Source organism: Oncorhynchus keta, unplaced genomic scaffold, assembly GCF_023373465.1.
Source record: "Oncorhynchus keta strain PuntledgeMale-10-30-2019 unplaced genomic scaffold, Oket_V2 Un_scaffold_24390_pilon_pilon, whole genome shotgun sequence".
NCBI classification, from domain to species: Eukaryota; Metazoa; Chordata; class Actinopteri; order Salmoniformes; family Salmonidae; genus Oncorhynchus; species Oncorhynchus keta.
The window spans coordinates 47,467-61,152 of NW_026290879.1; the positions used below are offsets into that span (position 1 = coordinate 47,467).

Genomic DNA, 13,686 nt, shown 5'->3' on the forward strand with positions numbered 1-13,686 from the left:
CAGATAGTTATTGTATCAGGTCTGGTCTCATCAGATTCAGATAGTTATTGTATCATGTCTGGTCTCTCTCATCAGATTCAGATAGTTATTGTATCATGTCTGGTCTCATCAGATTCAGATAGTTATTGTATCAGGTCTGGTCTCTCTCATCAGATTCAGATAGTTATTGTATCATGTCTGGTCTCTCTCATCAGATTCAGATAGTTATTGTTATTGTATCAGATTCAGATAGTTATTGTATCTGGTCTGGTCTCTCTCATCAGATTCAGATAGTTATTGTATCAGGTCTGGTCTCATCAGATTCAGATAGTTATCTGTATCATCAGTCAGATAGTTATTGTATCATGTCAGTGGTCTCTCAGATTCAGTTATTGTATCATGTCTGGTCTCATCAGATTCAGATAGTTATTGTATCATGTCTGGTCTCATCAGTCTGTTATTGTATCATGTCTGGTCTCATCAGATTCAGATAGTTATTGTATCAGGTCTGGTCTGGTCTCATCAGATTCAGATAGTTATTGTATCATGTCTGGTCTCATCAGATTCAGATAGTTATTGTATCATGTCTGGTCTCTCTCATCAGATTCAGATAGTTATTGTATCATGTCTGGTCTCATCAGATTCAGATAGTTATTGTATCATGTCTGGTCTCTCTCATCAGATTCAGATAGTTATTGTATCAGGTCTGGTCTCTCTCATCATTCAGATAGTTAGTATCATGTCTGGTCTCATCAGATTAGTTATTGTATCATGTCTGGTCTCATCAGATTCAGATAGTTATTGTATCATGTCTGGTCTCTCTCATCAGATTCAGATAGTTATTGTATCAGGTCTGGTCTCTCAGATTCAGATAGTTATTGTATCATCAGATTCAGATAGTTATTGTATCAGGTCTGGTCTCTCTCATCAGATTCAGATCGTTATTGTATCAGGTCTGTATCATGTCTGGTCTCTCATCAGATTCAGATAGTTATTGTATCATGTCTGGTCTCTCTCATCAGATTCAGATAGTTATTGTATCATGTCTGGTCTCTCTCATCAGATTCAGATAGTTATTGTATCAGGTCTGGTCTCTCTCTCATCAGATTCAGATAGTTATTGTATCATGTCTGGTCTCTCTCATCAGATTCAGATATGTCTGGTCATATTTGTATCAGGTCTGGTCTCTCTCTCATCAGATTCAGATAGTTATTGTATCATGTCTGGTCTCTCTCATCAGATTCAGAGTTAGTTATTGGTATCAGGTCTGGTCTCTCTCATCAGATTCAGATAGTTATTGTATCATGTCTGGTCTCTCATCAGATTCAGATAGTTATTGTATCATGTCTGGTCTCATTAGATTCAGATAGTTATTGTATCAGGTCTGGTCTCATCAGATTCAGATAGTTATTGTATCATGTCTGGTCTCTCTCATCAGATTCAGATAGTTATTGTATCAGGTCTGGTCTCTCTCTCATCAGATTCAGATAGTTATTGTATCATGTCTGGTCTCATTAGATTCAGATAGTTATTGTATCAGGTCTGGTCTCATCAGATTCAGATAGTTATTGTATCATGTCTGGTCTCATTAGATTCAGATAGTTATTGTATCATGTCTGGTCTCTCTCATCAGATTCAGATAGTTATTGTATCATGTCTGGTCTCTCTCATCAGATTCAGATAGTTATTGTATCAGGTCTGGTCTCTCTCTCATCAGATTCAGATAGTTATTGTATCATGTCTGGTCTCATCAGATTCAGATAGTTATTGTATCATGTCTGGTCTCTCTCATCAGATTCAGATAGTTATTGTATCAGGTCTGGTCTCTCTCATCAGATTCAGATAGTTATTGTATCATGTCTGGTCTCATTAGATTCAGATAGTTATTGTATCATGTCTGGTCTCATCAGATTCAGATAGTTATTGTATCATGTCTGGTCTCATCAGATTCAGATAGTTATTGTATCAGGTCTGGTCTCTCTCATCAGATTCAGATAGTTATTGTATCATGTCTGGTCTCTCTCATCAGATTCAGATAGTTATTGTATCAGGTCTGCTCTCTCATCAGATTCAGATAGTTATTGTATCATGTCTGGTCTCATCAGATTCAGATAGTTATTGTATCATGTCTGGTCTCTCTCATCAGATTCAGATAGTTATTGTATCAGGTCTGGTCTCTCTCTCATCAGATTCAGATAGTTATTGTATCATGTCTGGTCTCATCAGATTCAGATAGTTATTGTATCATGTCTGGTCTCATCAGATTCAGATAGTTATTGTATCATGTCTGGTCTCATCAGATTCAGATAGTTATTGTATCAGGTCTGGTCTCTCTCATCAGATTCAGATAGTTATTGTATCATGTCTGGTCTCTCTCATCAGATTCAGATAGTTATTGTATCAGGTCTGGTCTCTCTCATCAGATTCAGATAGTTATTGTTATCTCTCTCATATTCATGATCTGGTCAGGTCTGGTCTCTCTCATCAGATTCAGATAGTTATTGTATCATGTCTGGTCTCTCTCTCATCAGATTCAGATAGTTATTGTATCATGTCTGGTCTCTCTCATCAGATTCAGATAGTTATTGTATCATGTCTGGTCTCTCTCATCAGATTCAGATAGTTATTGTATCATGTCTGGTCTCTCTCGTCAGATTCAGATAGTTATTGTATCATGTCTGGTCTCATCAGATTCAGATAGTTATTGTATCAGGTCTGGTCTCATCAGATTCAGATAGTTATTGTATCATGTCTGGTCTCTCTCATCAGATTCAGATAGTTATTGTATCATGTCTGGTCTCATCAGATTCAGATAGTTATTGTATCATGTCTGGTCTCTCTCATCAGATTCAGATAGTTATTGTATCATGTCTGGTCTCATCAGATTCAGATAGTTATTGTATCAGGTCTGGTCTCATCAGATTCAGATAGTTATTGTATCATGTCTGGTCTCATCAGATTCAGATAGTTATTGTATCATGTCTGGTCTCATCAGATTCAGATAGTTATTGTATCATGTCTGGTCTCATCAGATTCAGATAGTTATTGTATCATGTCTGGTCTCTCTCATCAGATTCAGATAGTTATTGTATCATGTCTGGTCTCTCTCATCAGATTCAGATAGTTATTGTATCATGTCTGCTCTCATCAGATTCAGATAGTTATTGTATCATGTCTGGTCTCATCAGATTCAGATAGTTATTGTATCATGTCTGGTCTCATCAGATTCAGATAGTTATTGTATCAGGTCTGGTCTCATCAGATTCAGATAGTTATTGTATCATGTCTGGTCTCATCAGATTCAGATAGTTATTGTATCATGTCTGGTCTCTCTCATCAGATTCAGATAGTTATTGTATCATGTCTGGTCTCTCTCATCAGATTCAGATAGTTATTGTATCATGTCTGGTCTCATCAGATTCAGATAGTTATTGTATCATGTCTGGTCTCTCTCGTCAGATTCAGATAGTTATTGTATCATGTCTGGTCTCATCAGATTCAGATAGTTATTGTATCAGGTCTGGTCTCATCAGATTCAGATAGTTATTGTATCATGTCTGGTCTCATCAGATTCAGATAGTTATTGTATCAGGTCTGGTCTCATCAGATTCAGATAGTTATTGTATCAGGTCTGGTCTCATCAGATTCAGATAGTTATTGTATCAGGTCTGGTCTCATCAGATTCAGATAGTTATTGTATCAGGTCTGGTCTCTCTCATCAGATTCAGATAGTTATTGTATCAGGTCTGGTCTCTCTCATCAGATTCAGATAGTTATTGTATCATGTCTGGTCTCATCAGATTCAGATAGTTATTGTATCAGGTCTGGTCTCATCAGATTCAGATAGTTATTGTATCATGTCTGGTCTCATCAGATTCAGATAGTTATTGTATCATGTCTGGTCTCTCTCTCATCAGATTCAGATAGTTATTGTATCATGTCTGGTCTCTCATCAGATTCAGATAGTTATTGTATCATGTCTGGTCTCATCAGATTCAGATAGTTATTGTATCATGTCTGGTCTCTCTCATCAGATTCAGATAGTTATTGTATCATGTCTGGTCTCATCAGATTCAGATAGTTATTGTATCATGTCTGGTCTCATCAGATTCAGATAGTTATTGTATCATGTCTGGTCTCATCAGATTCAGATAGTTATTGTATCATGTCTGCTCTCTCTCATCAGATTCAGATAGTTATTGTATCATGTCTGGTCTCATCAGATTCAGATAGTTATTGTATCAGGTCTGGTCTCATCAGATTCAGATAGTTATTGTATCAGGTCTGCTCTCTCTCATCAGATTCAGATAGTTATTGTATCATGTCTGGTCTCTCTCATCAGATTCAGATAGTTATTGTATCATGTCTGGTCTCTCTCATCAGATTCAGATAGTTATTGTATCATGTCTGCTCTCTCTCATCAGATTCAGATAGTTATTGTATCAGGTCTGGTCTCATCAGATTCAGATAGTTATTGTATCATGTCTGGTCTCTCTCATCAGATTCAGATAGTTATTGTATCATGTCTGGTCTCATCAGATTCAGATAGTTATTGTATCATGTCTGGTCTCATCAGATTCAGATAGTTATTGTATCAGGTCTGGTCTCATCAGATTCAGATAGTTATTGTATCATGTCTGCTCTCTCTCATCAGATTCAGATAGTTATTGTATCAGGTCTGGTCTCTCTCATCAGATTCAGATAGTTATTGTATCATGTCTGGTCTCATCAGATTCAGATAGTTATTGTATCATGTCTGGTCTCTCTCTCATCAGATTCAGATAGTTATTGTATCATGTCTGGTCTCATCAGATTCAGATAGTTATTGTATCAGGTCTGGTCTCATCAGATTCAGATAGTTATTGTATCATGTCTGCTCTCTCTCATCAGATTCAGATAGTTATTGTATCAGGTCTGGTCTCTCTCATCAGATTCAGATAGTTATTGTATCATGTCTGGTCTCTCTCATCAGATTCAGATAGTTATTGTATCATGTCTGGTCTCTCTCATCAGATTCAGATAGTTATTGTATCAGGTCTGGTCTCATCAGATTCAGATAGTTATTGTATCATGTCTGGTCTCTCTCATCAGATTCAGATAGTTATTGTATCATGTCTGGTCTCATCAGATTCAGATAGTTATTGTATCATGTCTGGTCTCTCTCATCAGATTCAGATAGTTATTGTATCATGTCTGGTCTCATCAGATTCAGATAGTTATTGTATCATGTCTGGTCTCTCTCATCAGATTCAGATAGTTATTGTATCATGTCTGGTCTCATCAGATTCAGATAGTTATTGTATCATGTCTGGTCTCATCAGATTCAGATAGTTATTGTATCAGGTCTGGTCTCAGATTCTCATCAGATTCAGATAGTTATTGTATCATGTCTGGTCTCATCAGATTCAGATAGTTATTGTATCATGTCTGGTCTCATCAGATTCAGATAGTTATTGTATCATGTCTGGTCTCATCAGATTCAGATAGTTATTGTATCATGTCTGGTCTCTCTCTCATCAGATTCAGATAGTTATTGTATCATGTCTGGTCTCTCTCATCAGATTCAGATAGTTATTGTATCAGGTCTGGTCTCTCTCATCAGATTCAGATAGTTATTGTATCATGTCTGGTCTCATCAGATTCAGATAGTTATTGTATCAGGTCTGGTCTCTCTCATCAGATTCAGATAGTTATTGTATCATGTCTGGTCTCATCAGATTCAGATAGTTATTGTATCATGTCTGGTCTCATCAGATTCAGATAGTTATTGTATCAGGTCTGGTCTCTCTCATCAGATTCAGATAGTTATTGTATCATGTCTGGTCTCATCAGATTCAGATAGTTATTGTATCATGTCTGGTCTCATCAGATTCAGATAGTTATTGTATCATGTCTGGTCTCATCAGATTCAGATAGTTATTGTATCATGTCTGGTCTCTCTCTCATCAGATTCAGATAGTTATTGTATCATGTCTGGTCTCTCTCATCAGATTCAGATAGTTATTGTATCATGTCTGCTCTCTCTCATCAGATTCAGATAGTTATTGTATCATGTCTGGTCTCATCAGATTCAGATAGTTATTGTATCAGGTCTGGTCTCTCTCATCAGATTCAGATAGTTATTGTATCATGTCTGGTCTCATCAGATTCAGATAGTTATTGTATCATGTCTGGTCTCATCAGATTCAGATAGTTATTGTATCATGTCTGGTCTCATCAGATTCAGATAGTTATTGTATCATGTCTGGTCTCTCTCTCATCAGATTCAGATAGTTATTGTATCATGTCTGGTCTCTCTCATCAGATTCAGATAGTTATTGTATCATGTCTGGTCTCTCTCTCATCAGATTCAGATAGTTATTGTATCATGTCTGGTCTCTCTCATCAGATTCAGATAGTTATTGTATCATGTCTGGTCTCATCAGATTCAGATAGTTATTGTATCATGTCTGGTCTCTCTCTCATCAGATTCAGATAGTTATTGTATCATGTCTGGTCTCATCAGATTCAGATAGTTATTGTATCATGTCTGGTCTCTCTCATCAGATTCAGATAGTTATTGTATCATGTCTGGTCTCATCAGATTCAGATAGTTATTGTATCATGTCTGGTCTCTCTCATCAGATTCAGATAGTTATTGTATCATGTCTGGTCTCTCTCATCAGATTCAGATAGTTATTGTATCATGTCTGGTCTCTCTCATCAGATTCAGATAGTTATTGTATCAGGTCTGGTCTCTCTCATCAGATTCAGATAGTTATTGTATCATGTCTGGTCTCTCTCATCAGATTCAGATAGTTATTGTATCATGTCTGGTCTCATCAGATTCAGATAGTTATTGTATCATGTCTGGTCTCTCTCATCAGATTCAGATAGTTATTGTATCATGTCTGGTCTCTCTCTCATCAGATTCAGATAGTTATTGTATCATGTCTGGTCTCATCAGATTCAGATAGTTATTGTATCATGTCTGGTCTCTCTCTCATCAGATTCAGATAGTTATTGTATCATGTCTGAAGTGTTTTTCAGTCTTTTTATTCAATTGTACAGATTTATTTTTCAATCAATACAGTGTCATTAATCCCACAGTAGGGATTGTCTGTGGTTTATCTTATAGGGTTTAACCTACAGTGTCTTCTCAAAAAAACATTAACACAATACCGGTCGGTTTAGTTCACTACATTCATGTTGATTAAGAACACAATACCGGTCGGTTTAGTTCACTACATTCATGTTGATGAAGAACACAATACCGGTCGGTTTAGTTCACTACATTCATGTTGATTAAGAACACAATACCGGTCGGTGTAGTTCACTACATTCATGTTGATAAAGAACACAATACCGGTCGGTTTAGTTCACTACATTCATGTTGATAAAGAACACAATACCGGTCGGTTTAGTTCACTACATTCATGTTGATAAAGAACACAATACCGGTCGGTTTAGTTCACCACATTCATGTTGATAAAGAGCACAATACCGGTCGGTTTAGTTCACTACATTCATGTTGATAAAGAACACAATACCGGTCGGTTTAGTTCACTACATTCATGTTGATAAAGAACACAATACCGGTCGGTGTAGTTCACTACATTCATGTTGATAAAGAACACAATACCGGTCGGTTTATTTCACTACATTCATGTTGATTAAGAACACAATACCGGTCGGTTTAGTTCACCACATTCATGTTGATAAAGAACACAATACCGGTCGGTTTAGTTCACTACATTCATGTTGATAAAGAACACAATACCGGTCGGTTTAGTTCACTACATTCATGTTGATAAAGAACACAATACCGGTCGGTTTAGTTCACTACATTCATGTTGATAAAGAGCACAATACCGGTCGGTGTAGTTCACTACATTCATGTTGATAAAGAACACAATACCGGTCGGTGTAGTTCACTACATTCATGTTGATAAAGAACACAATACCGGTCGGTTTAGTTCACTACATTCATGTTGATAAAGAACACAATACCGGTCGGTTTAGTTCACCACAAGATGTTCAAAACATGTTTATTTATTTTTTTATTATTCCAAAAACCCAAAGTATAAAAGTTTTCCCTCAAAGGTCTGCATCTGTGTAGAAAACAGAGAGCAGTCTGGGATGAATCCATAAAGCATCGTGTCATTCATAATTAAAGGAATATAGATCGTCAATGTGCTTTCACATTGGTACTGTATAAAACCACAACCGTATCAGTAACAAAAAGGCTTCGTCTTCAAAATATCCGACCGGTGTTTTCCCCACTATTCCCTTCATAGTGAGGAGCCCTACTATCCCCTTAGTGCACTACAGAGAATAGGGCTTCAGATTTGACCCCTACTAATCCCCTTAGTGCACTACATAGAGAATAGGGCTTCAGATTTGACCCCTACTATCCCCTTAGTGCACTACATAGAGAATAGGGTTCAGATTTGACCCCTCGTTCCCCTTAGTGCACTACATAGAGAATAGGGTTCAGATTTGACCCCTACTATCCCCTTAGTGCACTACATAGAGAATAGGGTTCAGATTTGACCCCTCGTTCCCCTTAGTGCACTACATAGAGAATAGGGCTTCAGATTTGACCCCTACTAATCCCAGATTTGACCCCTACTTCCCCTTAGTGCACTACATAGAGAATAGGGCTTCAGATTTGACCCCTACTTTCCCCTTAGTGCACTACATAGAGAATAGGGTTCAGATTTGACCCCTATCGTTCCCCTTAGTGCCCATAGAGAATACTAATACCCCTTAGTGCACTACATAGAGAATAGGGCTTCAGATTTGACCCCTCGTTCCCCTTAGTATCACTACATAGAGAATATGGCTTCAGAGATTTGACTTAGTGCCCATAGAGAATACTAGATTTGACCCCTACCCTTAGTGCACTACATAGAGAATAGGGCTTCAGATTTGACCCCTCGTTCCCCTTAGTGCATTAAACTACATAGAGAATAGGGCTTCAGATTTGACCCCTACTATCCCCTTAGTGCACTACATAGAGAATAGGGCTTCAGATTTGACCCCTACTATCCCCTTAGTGCACTACATAGAGAATAGGGCTTCAGATTTGACCCCTGCTAAATACCCTATCCAGTGTATTAGTGCACTACATCAGAGAATAGGGCTTCAGATTTGACCCCTATTAAACCCCTTCAGAGCAGTACATAAATACCCTTCAGCAGTGTTTAAACCCCTACTATTAAACTACCCTAGAGAATAGAGCAGTGTATTAACTACATCAGAGCAGTGACCCTATCAGAGCAGTGTATAAAACTACCCTATCAGAGCAGTGTATTAAACTACCCTATCAGAGCAGTGTATAAAACTACCCTATCAGAGCAGTGTATTAAACACCTATCAGAGCAGTGTATTAAACTACCCTATCAGAGCAGTGTATTAAACTGCCTATCAGAGCAGTGTATTAAAACTACCCTACAGAGCAGTGTATTAAAACTACCCTATCAGAGCAGTGTATTAAACTACCCTATCAGAGCAGTGTATTAAACTACCCTATCAGAGCAGTGTATTAAACTACCCTATCAGAGCAGTGTATTAAACTACTACCTATCAGCCTATCACTGCCTATCAGAGCAGTGTATTAAACTACCCTATCAGAGCAGTGTATAAAACTACCCTATCAGAGCAGTGTATTAAACTACCCTATCAGAGCAGTGTATTAAACTACCCTATCAGAGCAGTGTATAAAACTACCCTATCAGAGCAGTGTATTAAACTGCCTATCAGAGCAGTGTATTAAACTACCCTATCAGAGCAGTGTATAAAACTGCCTATCAGAGCAGTGTATTAAACTACCCTATCAGAGCAGTGTATTAAACTACCCTATCAGAGCAGTGTATTAAACTACCCTATCAGAGCAGTGTATTAAACTACCCTATCAGAGCAGTGTATTAAACTACCCTATCAGAGCAGTGTATTAAAACTGCCTATCAGAGCAGTGTATTAAACTACCCTATCAGAGCAGTGTATTAAACTACCCTATCAGAGCAGTGTATTAAAAGAGCTAGTGTATTAAACTACCCTATCAGAGCAGTGTATTAAACTACCCTATCAGAGCAGTGTATTAAACTACCCTATCAGAGCAGCAGTGTATTAAACTACCCTATCAGAGCAGTGTATTAAACTGCCTATCAGAGCAGTGTATTAAACTACCCTATCAGAGCAGTGTATAAAACTACCCTATCAGAGCAGTGTATTAAACTACCCTATCAGAGCAGTGTATTAAACTACCCTATCAGAGCAGTGTATAAAACTACCCTATCAGAGCAGTGTATTAAACTACCCTATCAGAGCAGTGTAAACTACCCTATCAAGCTATTAAACTACCCTATCAGAGCAGTGTATTAAACTACCTATCCTAAATCAGAGCAGTGTATTAAACTACCCTATCAGAGCAGTGTATTAAACTACCCTATCAGAGCAGTGTATTATCAGAGCAGTGTATAAAACTACCCTATCAGAGCAGTGTATTAAACTACCCTAAACTAAAAACTACCTATCAGAGCAGTGTATTAAACTACCCTATCAGAGCAGTGTATTAAACTACCCTATCAGAGCAGTGTATTAAACTACCCTATCAGAGCAGTGTATTAAACTACCTATCCTATCTATCAGCAGTGTATAAAACTACCCTATCAGAGCAGTGTATTAAACTACCCTATCAGAGCAGTGTATTAAACTACCCTATCAGAGCAGTGTATTAAACTACCCTATCAGAGCAGTGTATTAAACTACCCTATCAGAGCAGTGTATTAAACTACCCTATCAGAGCAGTGTATTAAACTACCCTATCAGAGCAGTGTATAAAACTACCCTATCAGAGCAGTGTATTAAACTACCCTATCAGAGCAGTGTATTAAACTACCTATCAGAGCAGTGTATTAAACTACCTATCAGAGCAGTGTATTAAACTACCCTATCAGAGTGTATAAAAGTGTAGTGTATTAAACTACCCTATCAGCAGTGTATAAAACTGTCAGAGCAGTGTAAACTACCCTATCAGAGCAGTGTATTAAACTACCCTATCAGAGCAGTGTATAAAACTACCCTATCAGAGCAGTGTATTAAACTACCCTATCAGAGCAGTGTATTAAACCCTATCACTAAACCCTATCAGAGCAGTGTATTAAACTACCCTATCAGAGCAGTGTATAAACTACCCTATCAGAGCTAAACTACCCTATCAGAGCAGTGTATTAAACTACCCTATCAGAGCAGTGTATTAAACTACCCTATCAGAGCAGTGTATTAAACTACCCTATCAGAGCAGTGTATTAAACTACCCTATCAGAGCAGTGTATTAAACTACCCTATCAGAGCAGTGTATTAAACTACCCTATCAGAGCAGTGTATTAAACTACCCTATCAGAGCAGTGTATTAAACTAACCTATCAGAGCAGTGTACCCTATCAGAGCAGTGTATTAAACTAACCTATCAGAGCAGTGTATTAAACGACCCTATCAGAGCAGTGTATAAAGAGCAGTGTATTAGAACCCTATCAGAGCAGTGTATTAAACTACCCTATCAGAGCAGTGTATTAAACTACCCTATCAGAGCAGTGTATTAAACTACCCTACAGACTACCACTATCAGAGCAGTGTATTAAACTACCCTAAAAGCAGTGTATTAAACTACCCTATCAGAGCAGTGTAAAACATTTATCAGCATTTAAAAACCTTTTGTCTTGGAGTCCGTCTCAGAGCAGTATTCAAGGCAGTATTCCTATCAGAGCTGATCTCTATCAGAGCAGTAAAATAGTGCAGTCATTCAGAGCAGTCCGTCTCTGAATATTCAGGCAGTAAAACATTTACAGCATCATTGTCTTAAAAACAGTCCGTCTCTGAATATTCATGAGGCAGTCATTCACCAGTCCGTCTCTGAATATTCATGAGGCAGTCATTCACCAGTCCGTCTCTGAATATTCATGAGGCAGTCATTCACCAGTCCGTCTCTGAATATTCATGAGGCAGTCATTCACCAGTCCGTCTCTGAATATTCATGAGGCAGTCATTCACCAGTCCGTCTCTGAATATTCATGAGGCAGTCATTCACCAGTCCGTCTCTGAATATTCATGAGGCAGTCATTCACCAGTCCGTCTCTGAATATTCATGAGTCAGTCATTCACCAGTCCGTCTCTGAATATTCATGAGGCAGTCATTCACCAGTCCGTCTCTGAATATTCATGAGGCAGTCATTCACCAGTCCGTCTCTGAATATTCATGAGGCAGTCATTCAACAGTCCGTCTCTGAATATTCATGAGGCAGTCATTCACCAGTCTGTCTCTGAATATTCATGAGGCAGTCATTCCGGCTCTACTACAGGAAGTGAATTTACACTTTGAAATTGGAGTCATTTAGCAGACGCTCGTATCCACAGCAACTTACAGGAGCCAGTGTGGTTAGGTGCCTTGCTCAAGGGCACATTAGCAGATTTTCACTTTAGTCGGCTGGGGGATTTGAACCAGCGACCTATCCTGTGTGTGTGTGTTATTTAACAGTGGGGGGCAGGTAGTAGGGTTGGAAAAGTCTCTCGTGTGAACAGCTGCTGAGCGCTGTGTGTGTGTGTAGCAGTAACCGCGGGAACCGGGAGGTGAAGTAACTAACGAAGCCTTCAGGCACCTCCCCTAACGTCTCCTGGACCTCCGCTGGCAACTCGTGGTAGTGGTGCTTCTACAAACACGGAAACACACAGAGAGAACAGGAGGGAGAGAGAGGGAGAGATGAAGACAGAGAGAGAGATGAAGACAGGGAGAGACAGGAAGAGAAAGAGAGAGAGAGAGAGAGAGAGAGAGAGAGAGAGAGAGAGAGACAGAGAGAAAGAGAGAGAGAGAGACACAGGAAGAGAGAGGGAGAGAGAGACAGGAAGAGAGAGAGATGAAGAGGGAGAGAGAGAGCGAGAGACAGGAAGAGAGAGAGAGACACAGGAAGAGAGAGAGACACAGGAAGAGAGAGGGAGAGAGAGACAGGAAGAGAGAGGTAGAGACAGGAAGAGAAAGGGAGAGACAGGAAGAGAGAAGGAGAGACAGGAAGAGAGAAGGAGAGACAGGAAGAGAGAGAGAGAGAGAGAGAGAGAGAGAGAGAGGGAAGAGAGAGGGAAAGATAGGAAGAGAGAGAGAGACCGGAAGGGAGAGAGAGGGGGAGAGACAGGAAGAGAAACAGGAAGTTCAACACTATCCTCCAACCATTTCAACATTTACCACTACTATAACACATTTTTGGCCTGAAAAAAAGCAGCATGTTTCCCTCATTCCTCATGTCTCCTGTGTGAACAGGTGTATACACGAAGCACATAAAACATTAAGAACACCTTCCTAATATTGAGTTGCCCCCCCCTCCCTCTAGCCCTTTTACCCTGAGAACAACCTCAATTCGCTGGGGCATGGACTCTACAAGGTGTTGAAAGCCAAAGTGACATCAATAAGGGATCATAGCTTTCACCTGGATTCACCTGGTCAGTCTGTGTCATGGAAATAATTCTTAATGTTTTATATACTCAGTGTATACTAGACTATACTATATATAGCAGAATATATGTTTATATACTCAGTGTATACTATACTATACTATATATATAGTATATATATATATATATAACAGATATACCTTATTTCTCATGGCTCGGAGCAGGTCTCTGACTGAGTTTCCTTTATACGTCCTGAACTTCCTCAGGTCTGGAGAGAAAACACAG

At 38.7% G+C, this 13,686-nt stretch overlaps 1 protein-coding gene and 2 long non-coding RNA genes across 36 annotated transcripts in view; all 3 read right to left on the minus strand.

Annotated features, from left to right (window-relative positions):
• Positions 1 to 6,998: 6,998 nt before the first annotated feature.
• Positions 6,999 to 8,683, minus strand: LOC127928246 (uncharacterized). Its single transcript, XR_008131089.1, has 2 exons — positions 8,641 to 8,683; positions 6,999 to 8,567 (listed from the first exon to the last, which is right to left on the minus strand). It is a non-coding gene; the product is annotated as an uncharacterized LOC127928246 (long non-coding RNA).
• Positions 8,684 to 9,228: 545 nt separating this feature from the next.
• Positions 9,229 to 11,474, minus strand: LOC127928243 (uncharacterized). Of its 34 annotated transcripts, none has more exons than XR_008131061.1 (5): positions 11,176 to 11,395; positions 10,628 to 10,861; positions 10,493 to 10,595; positions 10,150 to 10,280; positions 9,631 to 9,716 (listed from the first exon to the last, which is right to left on the minus strand). It is a non-coding gene; the product is annotated as an uncharacterized LOC127928243 (long non-coding RNA). The 34 variants fall into 34 exon arrangements; XR_008131057.1 differs by lacking the exon at positions 9,631 to 9,716 and adding an exon at positions 11,429 to 11,474 and having other exon boundaries at positions 10,129 to 10,280; positions 11,176 to 11,384; XR_008131080.1 differs by lacking the exons at positions 9,631 to 9,716; positions 10,150 to 10,280 and adding an exon at positions 9,229 to 9,257.
• Positions 11,475 to 12,481: 1,007 nt separating this feature from the next.
• LOC127928241 (serine/threonine-protein kinase/endoribonuclease IRE1-like) overlaps positions 12,482 to 13,686 on the minus strand; it is a 52,867-nt gene continuing 51,662 nt past the window's right edge. Inside the window, 2 exon segments of the mRNA XM_052515367.1 lie at positions 12,482 to 12,668; positions 13,602 to 13,669. Coding sequence (XP_052371327.1) covers positions 12,486 to 12,668; positions 13,602 to 13,669 — 251 coding nt within the window. The 3' untranslated portion in view covers positions 12,482 to 12,485.